Here is a 15,967-nt window from a genome sequence, read left to right as displayed (position 1 = left end):
GGGGGGATTAAATAAGCATGAGGTCCCAAAAGAACAAGGAGGTGGAGCAGAGGAAATCTTGGGAGCTGGTGGTGACACACAAGAGGATGTCGGTGTTTGATCCTGTCTGCGCCACACACCAGCGGAGCAGCCTTCAGTACAGTTCTTAACTCCTTCAGTTTCTTTACCTGTAAAGGGGGGGGGGGGGATTAAGAGAATTAACAGATCCAGATGCTCTCGTTTCCTTTCATTCTATCTCTGTGCTAAAGCTGCTATTTTAAGTGACACCTTGCAACAAGTTATAAGTATTTTTAACTATATTTGTGCAAATGCAATAGGTCATTGTCAGTTTAGTAACATGCTAAAGTTGAAGGATGAGGTGTTCATTGTGGATTTGCCATCATTCTAAAGTGTGTTGCTGATGGCAGGAACAGGTGTTAGCCAAAATTTTATCTCTGCAAGAACAGATAAATTTTATGAAGAACAGAACTAGCAACATGAATTATCGAAAGATTTCTACCAGAATGCAGGATTTTTGTGTGATACCATGTCAAATCAAAACAACTTGAATACTTCTTTGTAAGGTAAAACTAAGTCTACATATGGTATGTGGCAAAAAATCCAAACATTTTGGAAAAAAGCTATCTTTTTAAAAAAAAAAAACTTCTCTAAAAGGAAATTTCAAATGAACATTTTTCTTAGTTAGCAAAGGTTACTGATGAGAAGGATGATATATGTAAATCATTTGAAGAATACCAGCTGTTACAGACTATTAATTGGAGAATACAATGAAAGGTTTATTCACTTTGAGAATCATGACATCACTCTCAAATTAGCATTTTAGCCTCACCTAGTTGATATGACCAAGGCACCTAAAGAACTACAGATGGAATGGACTGAGCCCTTAGTAGATGACATTTTAAAGTCACTGTCTGATGCTAAGAAAGATCTGACTGAAATTCAGAAAATGCAGAATACCCATCCCTTCAGAAATAAACCCAAAAAATGCTTTCTTGTTTTTCAACCACTTAATGCTGGGAATTTATATTCTCCTACCTGATCCAAATCAAGATGCCCTTAAGGTCACAGATGACTGATTCCCATCTAGAGGATCAACTGAAACTGCAGACCTCCATGCTGCAACCAAATATTCAAATGCTTTCCAACAAAAAGCAGATGCAATAAAGTCATTGAAAAGTTAACTTTAGTATTAACAAATAGTTTTCATTTTTTAAAAATTGTTAAGTACATGGCGGTTAGATTTTTTTAAAAAAACAAAATACCATACATTTTTATAAGTATATTGAATTAAAATTTCTGGAATGCGGGCTTATTTGAGTACAGCTAAACTAATGTGGCCTTCCAACATGAAAATGTGCCCCACTCCTGGCTCAGATACTGACTTAAGACCTTTGCTTTTTACTAATAAAAGCATTTAAAGCTATAAATTTCCTTTAAGACAATAAAACAAAGGTTTTCAACTACACAGGCTTCTTTGCCCTCCCTTCTTTATTTTTGCCTTACGTATTACATCAACATACAATGAAACCTACCAGACAATGTTAATTTTTTTCACCCGGAGTAGTCATCTGTATTTTAAAGAATTAAGGCAGAGGAAAAGTAGTCTGCTGTATTTGCCATTTCTTCTGGCAAATGACTGGGTAAATACAGCAGACTATTTTTTAAAATTTTTTTGCCCTTCTTTCATTATTTAATCTCAATTTTCTCTCCAGTATCATTTATTTTTACTCTGAAGAACTTCCTTAGCATTTCTTTTGGAGAGCTAATGGCAACAAATTCTCCTCCTTCTACAGGTATCTTTATTTTATCTTTGTTACTGTGCTGCTCTAAGGAATGCTGACAGTTTTTTTTTCTTCCTCCCTCTTTGGGCTTCCATAGTTTCTGAGGAGAAATCTGCCATCATTGGAAATTTTGTTCCCCTATACTTAATATGTCATTTTCTTCTAATGTCAAGATTTTTTTCTTTATCTTTGATTTCAAGCAGATTAATTATGATCTGTCTGAGCATGATTTTTCAGTTCTTATCTAAGGTTCAACGAACTTCCTGAATCTATAATTTATACCTTAATATGGAAAGTCTCAGCCATTAATTCTTCAAATCTTCTCTCTAGTTATCAATCATTCACCTCTTCTTCTGGGAGCCTAATGACACAAATTTTAGATCTTTTATTATTGTACCACAGATCCCTGAAGTCCACTTCATTTTCTGACACCCCAATCTTTGTCCTCTGTTCCTCAGACTTTAGGGCTCAAGGAATTCTCAACTGTACCCTGAACGTTTTGCATACTGTATTATAGAGATTCTGGGTCCTGTTAAAAATCCTCTAGATAAGTTTTTTGTTTTAGTAGGCAATCGACCCAATTAGGTTCAGACTAAGTTCCACCCTGCCTTTTTAGAGCAGTACTTCCAACACTAATTCAGTTTTCAAAGGCATTGTTATGTTGTTTGGGAATGGCCAATACATGCAGGGAACCAGCTTGTGGCTTTTAAGATAGTTCAGTTCAGGAGGCCTCTGCTATGATTCACTGTGTCTTTCTGTGCATGTACAACTCATGGTTAAGCCCAGGATTTCTTCTGATCCACAAAAAAGAATTAGGGAACATTTTTATATCTCTGTTCAAAATTCTCCCCGTGCATCCCAACCTCCAACCCTCCCTTTTTCTAGTTCTTTTGGGCACAAAATCAGGGTTCTCTAAGAGTTCTTGTACTGTTCTGCATCTATCCCTTGAATGGGACCACCTTCAAATCCAAAGTTGCAAGAGAGAAAAATGGTGATTACTCTCAGATTCATTAGAAAACAACAATCCGACTTGGCACCTGTGGCTCATGTGGCTAAGGCGCCAGCCACATACACCTAAGGTGGCGGGTTTGAATCCAGCCTGGGCCCGCCGAACAACAATGATGGCTGCAATAAAAAAAAAAAAAAAATAGCTGGGCGTTGTGGGGGGCACCTGTGGTCCCAGCTACTTGGGAGGTGGAGGCAGGAGACTCGCTTGAGCCCAGGAGGTGGAGGTTGCTGTGAGCTGTAAGGCCTCGGTACTCTACCCAGGGGGACAGCTTGAGGCTCTGTCTCAATAAAGAAAAAGAAATCAAAACAAAAATTCTGTTTCCTAGTTCCTCTACACAGAGATATGGAGATTTTCTAGGGTTTCTTGGTGTCTATGCTGTCACTCCTGCCGTGCAGTCTACAGACAAAACTGGCTTTGGAGACGGGGGCTCCTTTTCTTGCTTTCCTAGCTGGAGACAGGACGTTTCTCCTAGAGTGTTTGCTACCTACAGCTGAGATGAAGGAAACAAAACTCTGTGAAATAAACCTATACTGTATACTGTTTTTAAAGTTTTGGCTTCATTTCTCAATTGCCTGCTATTGTTTGTTTTTCACTGCTCTCATTTAGATGCTTAAGACAGACAGACAAATAAAAGAAACAAAAACAAACTCCGTTCAGAGTTTCCAGTGTAATCAAAGGTACAGACGGACTGTAGACAGCTTAATCCATTTTGGCCAGCAGTGGACTCCAAGGTTAACCATTTTGACCATATCACACACTAACTGAAATATCTATATAAAAAATTTCTGATAGAAAACATCTATGCAATTGATAAAGTTTCCTGAATATTCAATTTGATCAAGGTTTCCTTACCTTATTAAAAAAAATTAGAGTTTCATTCTCTCCCAAATGTATTTTATAGAATCTATTCAATTTAAGTTTATAATTATTGATACAATTTAGAATATAGGTAACTTTATATGTTGCTTTATCTTGGATAAAATACTTTAAGTCATCACATATTAGGAAAAACTCATTTCACAGATAAAAAAAAAATTTTAGGCGCTCTTGTGGGATTTTTCTTAGCTGGTGAAAAAGAATTAGAGATATGGTTGAAGATGTAATCACTCTGTAACACTAGTTACCAAAAATCATCCTAGGAGTGCCTATTGCTCAGCAGACTATGGATGGCAAAATATTTACAAAAAGGTGAACTATATTAATACAAGTGACACATTAAATGTGAATACCTACATAATGGCATCCTCAACCTTACTATAAATATTACTCAGTTATATCATAATATATTAGTTATATCATTATAATAGTTCTTAGTTAATAGGAAAATAAATATAAATCTTTTTCTTTTTCTTTTTTTTCTGTTTAAGAGACAGGGTCTTATCAGGGCTGCAATGCAGTACAGCTATCACAGGCATGATCTTAAGGTACTACAGCACTGACTCTCTGGGCTCAAGCAATTCCCCTGCCTTAGCTTCACAAGGAGCTAGACTATAAGTGTGCACTACCACACCTGGCTAAACGTAAATCTCTAATGTTTAAGAGGGCAGCATAATCACACTTGTTTATCTCTTCTCCCCACTGAGACACCCATTAAAATAATAGGGAAGGCGTAAACATAAGTTAAATCTGTGGTAACAAAAAGAGTAGGAAAGGAAGTACATCAGCAAAACAACAATTGTATCAAATTTCTGCTAACTAGGACAGAGACTGTCAAGTGGATATGTTCTGGGAAAGAGTCAATCTTTCTTCTGCAGTAACCTGTAAAGGCCTGGGATTCAAAATGGGAGGGAGACTTGGAATATAAAACAGAAAATTAAGGTCTATACATGGACTTAACCCTACCATGAAAAACTCCGGGCAAAATATTTGAGAATACATATCTTAAAGAAAATAGTTCCACAGTATATCACTGTATTTTGGTAATTAAGCATCTTCTAACACACAGTTTCCTACCCAACTGTCTAATAAAAGCCACTAGCTCATGAAGTTTTCAAAAATCTTTCACTTGAACATATTTATCAATCATCATCCACTTGAACAAAAACCAAGGATCACTAGGTAAGTCAGGAAGGCCAACAACAGTGGAAAAAGCAAGATACAGACAAAAAATTACCCTGGAGGAAACATAAAATTGTAGATGAAAACTTATTTTCACCAAGTGTCTGCATCCATATATTGCAAACGAGAGGCAGTTAAGGAAAAAAAAAAAAACTCTCTTCCCTTTACGTATGGACTAAGCTTAGTGACTTATTTCTAACAGAATACAGAAAGATAGAATAGTAACTTTACAGTGGAGAAACCTGGCACACGCTACATTAACTAGTTCATCAGAGTTAAGAGCACCCACAGTAAGACATATTCACAATATGTACCCCCCACACACAATGTGATGAGAAAGGCACTATAGGCTCCACGCCTGTGGCTCAAGTGGCTAAGGCACCAGCCACATACACCTAAGGTGGTGGGTTCAAATCCAGCCTGGGCCACCAAAACAATGACGGCTGCAACCTGTAGTCCCAGCTACTTGGGAGGCAGAGGCAGGAGACTCACTTGAGCCCAGGAGTTGGAGGTTGCTGTGAGCTGTGATGCCACAGCACTCTACGTAGCCTTGAGGCTCTGTCTCAAAAAAAAAAAAAAAGAGAGAGAAAGGCACTATAATGCCCATGATGTTCTTCCCAGCAAGAATTCATAACGTCACTCTAATCATTAGAAAATACTAGAGAACCTAAATTGTAGGACATTCTACAAAACATTTAACCTAGTACTTTTCAAAAGTGTTATGGTAATAAAAGAATGAAAGAATAACAAAAAGTCACAGATCATAGGAGACCAAGTAGCTATAATAAATACAATGTAATATTCTAGATTGAATCCTGGATGAGAAAAGACATATTGGTATAAAAGTCCGTAGATTAATTAACAGTATTTTAACAATACTAATTTCATAGTTTTTATATGAGAAGTTGGCATTAAGGGAAGCTTGGTGAAGGATACATGGGAAATTATTTGAAAATAAATGAAGTTACAAGGGAAAAATCAGGTCACCTACAACAAACCAGGAAAGAATAACAAAGGAAAGAACTTTTTTTTTTTTTTTGAGATAGTCTCACTTCGTTGTCCCCGGTGGAGTACCATGGTGTCATAGCTCACAACAACCTCCAATTCTTGGACACAAGTGATTCTCTTGCCTCAGCCTCCCGAGTAGCTGGTACTACAGATGCCTGCTACAATGCCCGGCTATTTTTAGGGACAAAATCTTGCTCTGGCTCAGGCTGGTCTTGAATCTGTGAACTTAGGCAATCCAACCTCAGCCTTCCAGAGTGTTAGGATTACAGGTGTGAGCCACCATGCCTGGCCTTAGGAAAAGACTTTTTATTGGTAAAACAAATGTAAGAAAATAATAGAGCAGTGCCATTGATATTTGAAGATAATATGATTTTCTATCTAGAGTACTATATTGGCCAACTCATCAAATTAAGTGGTAAGCTAAATAAATAATTTTTCAGACAAATTTACTTTCCTGTCCTTTTTGTTAGGAAGCATTTCAAAATGTTTTCTAACAACCAAGAGTAGACTGACCAGAATAAAAATACGAGATCTTGAGAACCATATGATATCCAAACCAATAGAGCAGGGAAGAAAAATCTCAAAGATTATAGCTGGGTAGCAGTGCCCTACAGAAAAATCAGTCCATATTTATCAAAAAGATGAAAAGTTCTGAAATTAAAAAAAAAAATGAATGGAGTTGATTACTATTCTTGAAAATCTGAAATAACCAAAGATGGTAGATAAAGTTAGATAATGCAAGAAAAATGGCAATTAGAAACTCTAAGAAGAAACAAAAACCTTACAAAAAAAGGAAATATAATGAAACTAATTATAAAGTCATAATTTATTTACTAATTTTCAACTTTGATAATTAAGCCATAAAGAGAGAGATTAGTACAAGCATTTTAATCTTAAGAGAAGAGAAATCATAAACTTTGGGTGAGATAAAAGGTAAAAAAAATGGAAAGTGAAGAATAGACACAGTAATATTCACATCATAGAATGGTGAGTCAAGAGAGAATATCTGGCCTACATATAATTTTTAAAAATAATCCTAATATCTTCAAATGTATTCAGATAGTGCAAAGTGAAGAGTGAAGTAAATCCTTAACTCTCAATGCAAGTAGTCAACAGATAATGTAAATAAATAACAGTGTAAGTATGTAATTTAGATAAACGGTAGTCATCCTGGGAAGAAAAAAAAGCAGTGTAGTAAGAATAGCTATTGTTTTCTCTGGGGAGCACAAAAGGGAATGGGGGTAAAGAGTTTCCTTAACACAGTAAGCTCTTCTATACGATTTGATTTTTAAATACCATATATATGTATTATTTTGAAAACGTTTTTAAATTTACTGTTTAAAAAAGCAAATAGATCTTCACTATTTTCAGTAGTAAAATAAATTAGCTCTTCATTCATTTACAGTAAGTCAATGAGTTTTTACTTATAATAGTGGTTAGACACTGAATAAAACTTGGCTTTTGCCATGAATGATGAAGGCTTCCAACTTCCATTAATTGGTTAATCAATACTTAATTTTAAAAACACTTTTTCATAGTTTTTTCAACAAATTTAATAAACACTTAAAATGGAAGTTATGGTAAAAGATAGGGAGAGGTTAAAAACCTACCTATCAGGTAGAATGAACACTATTTGGGTGGTGGGCACAGTAATATCCTATGCTTAATGACTTCAGCATTATAAAAGCTATCCATGTACCAAAACATTTGTACCACCTTAATATTTAAAATTAAAAAGAACTTATTTAATGTTAAATCTTTAACATCAATAACTACAAGTATACTGATACTAAGCTCAATATTTTTTAGGGTTAAAATGTTTTAATTAAACAGTCTTGTGTAAGATATATGTAAGGCATCTGAACCAATGAATGTAAACATAAAGAACATTCGATTCTGAATTAGCAAGCTAGTAAATGATGATAATGGTGTGGATAATTTTTAAAAAGAAGACATGCCATAAATCATTAATATTTGATTTTGAAGTGTGTGTATATACATTCTTGAATAGATTTGTTTTGTGTATCTGCATGCCTGTGGACTTGGGACAGAGAAGGACTTACAAACTCATCGATTCTCAGACAAAATGATGCAATCACAAAGCGAGGCCCCAAATCAAACAAAGTGGCAATTTTTCTTGGCTTCCCTAACCCATCCCACTGTTAATCCAGGGTGAAAATACTGCATCCTTTCATACAGACAAAAACAGCACAGTATTTTTCTAAAACAGACATCAACATTGATGTGAGATTAATTTTAAATCACATTGTATTTGCCAATGTCAATGGTGAGATAGTATTTAGAAGTTCCAAGACAATACCATACAGAAAGGTTTTTAAGCTTCTTTTCTTAATTAAAATGTACAAGTTCAGTGTAATTCTTTCAAGGACTGGGCCAGACTGAGCATCCCTAAACCAGAAATCTAAAACCTGACATGCCTCAAAATCTAAAATTCCACATACAAATACTTAACTTTGTTTCAAGCATAAAATTGTTTAAAGTATTGCATAAAATTACCTTCACCAAAAATAAATAAATAAAATTACCTTTGGGCTGTATGTATGAGGTATATATTAAATATAAAACAAATATATTTCATGTTTAGACTTGGGACCCATCTCCAAGATATTGCATTGTATATATGCAAACATTCCAAAATCCAACAAAGTCCCAAACCTTGGGCAGCACCTGTGGCTTAGTGGGTAGGGCGCTCGGGTGGCGCCTGTGGCTCAAAAGCGTAGGGCACTGGCCCCATATGCTGGAGGTGGCGGGTTCAAACCGAGCCCTGGCCAAAAAAAAAAAAAAAAAGTGGGTAGGGCACTGGCTCCGTATACTGAGGGTGGCAGGTTCAAACCTGGCCCTGGCTAAACTGCAACAACAACAAAAACAGCCGGGTGTTGTGGCGGGTGCCCATCTATATTCCCAGCTACTTGGGAGGCTGAGGCAAGAGAATTGCCTAAGCCCAGGAGTTGGAGGTTGCTGTGAGCTGTGACACCACAGCACTCTACCAAGGGCAACAAAAGGAGACTCTTGTCTCTAAAAAAAAAAAAAAGAAAGAAAAAGTCCAACACCTCAAATACTTCTTCTGGTCCTAAACATTTCAGATAACAGATACTAAAATTATACTTACTTGTGTTACAACTGTATGTGCATATCAAATTAGATAACTTATATTTATCATTTTTAACAGATTTCATTTATTTCCTTTTCTGAGACTATTTTCTAATCTTAAAATGTAGCTAATTTCTGTCTCACACTGTTGCTATTGGTATCAAACAAAGTAAAGTATCATATTCAAAACATCTGATATATGGTAGCTGGTCAAAAAAAAGTTCTATTTCCCTTTTTGTCCCCACAGGTACCTTGGTACATGTTAAAGTCTAATTTGGTAATTGATTCAAATTAATTCATTCAATAACTAAACAGAGTCCTAAATAGGTATCAATACAGGGGAAACTATAACATATAAACCATACAAATAAGAAAACAACTCAAAAGAAAGTAAAGAACAGAATAAACAGAAAGAGTATGTAAATGAATATATAAATGACAAATACACAAGAAAAGATGCTTAATTTCACTGACAATCAAGAAAAATACAAACTTTAAAAATGAGAAACATTTCCTCAGAGTAAAAAAAACTTCCAAAGCCTGATACTACCAAGCATTGGTGAGCACAAAGTGAAATGGAAATCATTAATCACTGCCTTTTTTTTTTTATGAGACAAAGTCCCACTGTTACCCTGGGGTTGAGTGCTATGGTGTCATCATATCTCAGAGCAACCTCAAACTCCTAGGCTCAAGCGATCCTTTGACCTCAGCCTCCCAAGTAGCTGGGACTACAGGCACCTGCCATAATGCCTGGCTACTTTTTCTATTTTAATTGAGACAGGGTCTCGCTCTTGCTCAGGCTGGTCTCGAACTCCTAAACTCAAGTGATCCACCCGCCTCGGCCTCCCAGAATGCTAGAATTACAGGCATGAGCCACTGAGCCTGGCCAATCACTGCTTCTGAATCAAAGATTATAACAGCCACTTCAGACATTCTTATCTAGAAAAATCAAACATACGCATTCTCTGTGATCCAAAAATTCTACTTCTCAGGCCGGGCACAGTGGCTCATGCCGATAATCCTAGCACTCTGGGAGGGAAAGGTGTGTAGACTGCCCTGAGCTCACACGATTGAGACCAGCCTGAGCTAGAGCATGACCCCGTCTCTAAAAATAGCTGGTTGTTGTGGAGGGTTCCTGTAGTCCCAGTTACTCAGAAGGCTGAGGCAAGAGAATTGCTTGAGCCCTACAGCTGGACGTTATTGTGAGCTATGATGCCACAGGACTCCACCGAGGATGACAAAGTGAGAGTCTGTCTCAAACAAAACAAAACAAACAAAAAACACTAAGGCACAGAGGGAGACTCTGTCTCGAATAAATAAATAAATAAATACAACTTGTAAAATTTATAAAAATCAAACAAACAAAAATTCTACTTTTGCTGGCTCACACCTGTAATCAAGTACTTGGGCGGCTGAGGAGGGTAGACTGCCTGAGCGCACAGGTTTGAAACCAGCCTTAGCAAGAGCGAGACCCCATCTCAAAAAAATAGCAGGGCATTGTGGCGCCTGCAGTCCCAGCTAAGCTACTTGGGAGGCTGAGGCAAGAGAATTGCCTGAGCCCAAGAGTTTGAAGTTGCTGCAAGCTATGATGCTAGGGCTTTCTACGAAGGGTGTCAAAGTAAGACTCTATCCCCTCCCCACCCCCAAATTCTACTTCTTATACATGTTAACTATATGTTCACATCAACAGTTTGAGAAATAGATGAATACAGTGTGGTAGTCATGTGATGGAATACTATACAGCAATTAAAATATATCTATGTAAATATACGTATATATAAACTTGGATAGATCTCAAAACATAGTAGGTAACTTAATTATGTAACATTTCATAATATGTACAAAGTATTTTATATATAAATCCATGAGTAATACATGTAAAAGTATTAAAAAGGTACTAAAATACTTAAGACACATTAAATTCATAGTAGCTGCTGTTTTTTTTTTTTTTTTTTTGAGACAGAGCCTCAAGCTGTCCCCCTGGGTAGAGTGCTGCACAGCAACCTCCAACTCCTGGGCTCAAGCGAGTCTCCTGCCTCTGTCTCCCAAGTAGCTGGGACCACAGGCGCCTGCCACAACGCCCGGCTATTTTTTGGTTGCAGCCATCACTGTTATTTGGTGGGCTGGGGCTGGATTTGAACCCGCCACCTTAGGTGTATGTGGCTGGTGCCTTAGCTTCTTGAGCCACAGGCACCGAGCCGTAGCTGCTATTTTTGAGAGGTGGAAGAGCAAAGATGAGGCTGACTTTATAAAGTGATCAGTTTCATTTAAAAAACAGAAAATGTATTAACAGCTGCCAATTCTGAATGAAGGTTACTGGATGGATGTTTGTTACATTATTCTTGATACTTGGGTAAATTTTCTAGATTTGTTAAAGAAAAACAATTAAAACAAAACTAATGAAGGTTACCATTAAGATCATAATTCAACTCTCTTCACCTATTTAAACACAAAAAACATGTGATTTCAGTATGTTTGGAATATAAGATAAACAAGCAGAATAAATTCCAGCTCATGTAAATATGCTGATAAAACTTATAAAAAGTAGAACATAATGCATGTTAGAAATGAGGGAAAGAATTGTGATCTTAAATATCTTCTGCATAATCATTAAAATGACTACTTTGCTCTGTACTTGCTTATTTCCAATTTAATAGCTAAACTATCACTAAAACGTTTGTGTAAACACTGAAAAAAATAAGGAAAAAGTACGAGTCCTAAAATAAACCAACTAACCTGTATGGGTTCTTCTATGTCTCTGAAGCTCATCACTTCTTGTGAATCTTTTGCCACAAAACATCCAGTTGCATATAAAAGGTCTTTCTCCAGTATGCCAGCGAAGATGTGCTCGTAGGTGAGATGTTTTGCCATAAACTTTTCCACATCCTTCAATATGACAGATATGCTGTTTCTTTTTTCCTGGTTCATTACTGCCTCTAACAAAAACAAAAACCAAACAAACATTTAATTACATTCCCAAACATGAGACTTATAATTATGAAAAAAATAAAAAAGAAACAAGGTGATTAAATGTTGCTTTTCTGAATAAGTTTGTTTGACCATGATGCTATAATCACAGCTAAAGATTAGAAAAATTTCCATTGAAAGGAAAAATAAAACAAGTCTGTACATTAAAACACAAAAATGCTATAAAAATGTGTTAATCGGAAGAGTTTATGCTCTACTATGGACTTCATGTTTTTTCCCTCATCAGCTCTTCGCTTGGGGAAAAAAAAAAATCTCTTTAGCTTTTCAAGGTACTTCAAAATTCTCCTTTAAAATACCAAAAAGATGGCAACTACAGTATAAGGGGCAGTTTTACTTCCAGCAGGACAGTCTGAGGAGTTCCATGAATCTGCTCCCAACTGAAACTGGTGAAAATTATAAATAACAAAAAACATGATTTAAAATCTCTAGAAATGGCACAGCGCCTATAGCACAGTGTTTATAACACCAGCCACATACACTGAGACTGGCAGGTTTGAACCTGGCCCAGGCCAGCTAAACAACAACATCTGTAACAAAAAAATAGCCAGGCATTGTGGCAGGCGCCTGTAGTCCCAGCTATTTGGGAGGCTGAGGCAAGAGAATCAAGAGTTTGAGGTTGCTGTGAGCTATGACGCCAGGGCATTCTACTGAGGGCAGCATAGTGAGACTTTGTCTCAAAAATAAATAAAATATAAAAAGTCTCTGGAAATGGTCCTATGAACAAATAATAGCAAATAAACAGTTACTCAAGAAGATCACACAGAACTCTGTAAGAACAGTAGGGTCTGTGATATGTGAACCAATATTCCTTCCCTACTCCCTACCATCTCCAAGACACAGAACAAGCTTTCCTTTCTTCTCACCTCCCAAAGAGCTACCTACCCCAGGAGGGCTAGGATATCTGCATTTCTCATCCTGACCCCAGCAACATGTGGTTGAGACTAAGTTCCAGGCAAGAGTGCCTGAAACCTAGTCCTTAACCTTGGACACAGGCTCTACCTTGGATGTGGTGTGATTAAAAATTGCTGATTGCTCTTGACCTTGTGCATTTTTAATTCATCAAGTGTAGGTTCTAAACCCAGAAAGGCAAGCTGAGAAGACCTGAGGGTACTGCTGTTCCTTCCACCAAGTGGTCAGCCTCTAAGGCAGAAGTATCACCCAGAGAGAAATGTATCACTGTCTCAAACCCTAACTAGAGAGCCATGACCCAGAAATTTAGGCCACACCCTAAAACAGAATTCAAAATCTCTTCCCAAAGGAACAGGCTTTATTTGCTACAGAGTGAGAAGTTCAAACCTAAGGGTACTCTCAAAAAGACTGGAGATTACTGCAAAAGGTAAATGGGAGGAGACTAAGAGACTGGTTGGAGACAGGGGCTAAACTGCAGGCTATTTTGCCAGAGAGAAGCAAAGAAAGAGACAGTTCAAAGAAGCCTTCCTGGGGTCAGAATAAATGTTAAACACTGGAATTCTTAGAAAGTTCAACAAAATTAACAAACCTTTATGCTACACTGACAAAGCAAAAAAAAGACGACTGAAATTAATAGAATCAGAAATGAAAGAGGCAACATCACTACCAACCTTGCAGAAATAAAAAGTATTATAAAGGACTACTATGAACAATTCTACGCCAATTACTTAGATAACTAAGATGAGGAGGATTAATTCCTAGAAAGATAAAGTGACTCAGGAACAGTTAATCAGAATAAACCTATACAGGTAAAGAGACTGAATCAGTAATTAAAACTACTCACAAGAAAAACAGCTTCAGGCAGCGCCTGTGGATCAAAGGAGTAGGGCACCATATGCCAGAGGTAGCGGGTTCAAACCCAGCCCCGGCCAAAAACCGCCAAAAAAAAAAAAAAAGCTTCACGGTTAAATTCCATAAACACTTAAAGTATTAACACCAATTCTTTACAGTCTTTCAAAAAATAAAACTGGAGAGAATACACTTTCTGTGAAGACAGTATTACTATTACCAAAACTAGAAAGACAAAAATTACAGAAAAGGAAGACCACTGACCAATAACTCTTGAGTATGGACGCAAAATAACTAGTAAACTGGACCCAGCAACATTAAAATTATTATACAGTATGGCCAAGTTAAATATATCACAGGAATGCAGAAGTGCAGGAATATATCTGACAATCAATTAATATAACATACTACATTAACAGAATAAAAAACAAAAAGCCCAATTATCAACTCAACAAATGCACACCAAACATTTGACATAATCCAATGTCCTTTCATAAAAATATTCAGAAAAATAGGAATAGAGGGAGGTTCCTCAACTTGATTAAGGGCTCCAGAACTAACATCCTTACGCTTTCCCCTAAAGTAGAAACAACACAAAGATGTGTAATTTTGCCAGTTCTTTTCAAAATTGTACTGAAAGATCTACACAGGGCAATTAGGTAAGAAAAAGAAACAGAACTCCTCCAGAATAGAAAGGAACAATAAAACAATGTCTATTTACAGATGCCATAACCTTATATATAGAAATACCCCAAAATGGCTTGGCACCTGTGACTCAAGTGGCTAAGGCTCCAGCCACATACACCTAAGGTGGTGGGTTTGAATCCAACCCAGACCTGCCAAACAACAATGATGGTTGCAACCAAAAAATAGCCGGGCATTGTGGCAGGCACCTGTGGTCCCAGCTACTTGGGAGACAGAGGCAGGAGACTCGCTTGAGCCCAGGAGTTGGAGGTTGCTGTGAGCTATGATGCCACGGCACTCTACCCATGGGGACAGCTTGAGGCTCTGTCTCAAAAAAAGAGAAATACCCAAAAATCTAGTTAAACTATTAGTACTAATAAAAGACAATTTAACAGGGTGGCACCTGTGGCTCAGTGGGTAGGGCACCAGCCCCATATACTGAGGGTGGCAGGTTCAAACACGGCCCTGGCCAAACTGCAACAACAACAAAAAAATAGCCAGGCACTGTGGTGGGCACCTGTGGTCCCAGCTACTCAGGAGGCTAAGGCAAAAGAATCACCTGAGCCCAAGAGTTGGAGGTTCCTGTGAGCTATGTGATGCCACAGCACTCTACCAAGGGCAATAAAGTGAAACTCTGTCTCTACAAAAAAACAGTTTAACAAAAGTTGTAGGATACAAAATTAATATATAAAAATCAGTGTACTTCTATACATGTGAATGAATCAATAAACAGTTCCATTTACAATAAGATCAAAAAGAAAAAACTGGAATAAATTTTACGAAAGCGTAAGTCTTATACTCTGAAAACTATAAAACGTCAATGAAAGAAGTTAGAGAATAACTAAATAAACAGAAAAACATCCTGTGTGCATGAGTCAAAAGACACAACGTTGTTTAAGTTGGCAATAGTCTCCAAATTGATCTACAGATTTAATACAATTACCATCAGAATACTACCTGCCTTCTTAGTAAAAACTGGTAAACTGAATCTAAAATCCGTATGGAATTGCAAGTATCCCTCAATAGCCAACACAATTCTGAAGAATAACAAAGTGGGAAGACTCACATTTCCTAATTTCAAAATTATTACAAAGCCAAAGTAAACAATGAGTGTGGTATGGGCATAAAGACAGACATACAAATCGATTGAATAGAATTGGGAATCCAGAAATAATCTCATATATCTGTGGTCAACGGATTTTCAACATGGATGCCAAGACCATTCAGCGTGGAAAGAATAGTTTTTTCAGCAAATGTTACTGGAGGAACCCTTACCTAACATTATACACAAAACTAGGCCTGAATTGATAAAAAGACCTAAAATAAGAGCAAAAACTATAAAACATTCCCCTAAAAAAACAAAAACAAAGAAACCCCTAGGAATCTCCATGACCTCAGAATTGGCAATGAATTCAACACCAAAAGTGGAAGCAATAAAGAAAAAACTAAACAAAACAAAACAAAACTATAGACTTTAGGCTCGGTGCCTGTGGCTCAAGTGGGTAAGGCGCCAGCCACATACACCTAAGGTGGCAGGTTCGAATCCAGCCCGGACCCACCAAACAACAAT

The 15,967-nt window shown here is 37.0% G+C and overlaps 1 protein-coding gene across 2 annotated transcripts in view; it reads right to left on the bottom strand.

Moving 5' to 3' along the window:
* The window catches only part of SP4 (Sp4 transcription factor), a 90,588-nt gene that overhangs the window by 14,821 nt on the left and 59,800 nt on the right, over positions 1–15,967 (bottom strand). For both annotated transcript variants that reach the window (XM_003788493.3, XM_023512485.1), the window contains exon 5: positions 11,704–11,903. In XM_003788493.3, coding sequence (XP_003788541.1) covers positions 11,704–11,903 — 200 coding nt within the window. The remainder of the gene's footprint in view (positions 1–11,703; positions 11,904–15,967) is intronic.

The sequence above is a fragment of the Otolemur garnettii genome, unplaced genomic scaffold (assembly GCF_000181295.1).
Source record: "Otolemur garnettii isolate 467f Iridium unplaced genomic scaffold, OtoGar3 scaffold00028, whole genome shotgun sequence".
Classification (NCBI taxonomy): domain Eukaryota; kingdom Metazoa; phylum Chordata; class Mammalia; order Primates; family Galagidae; genus Otolemur; species Otolemur garnettii.
Note: the sequence above shows the minus strand (reverse complement) of the source record. Positions and strands in the feature narration are given on the sequence as shown.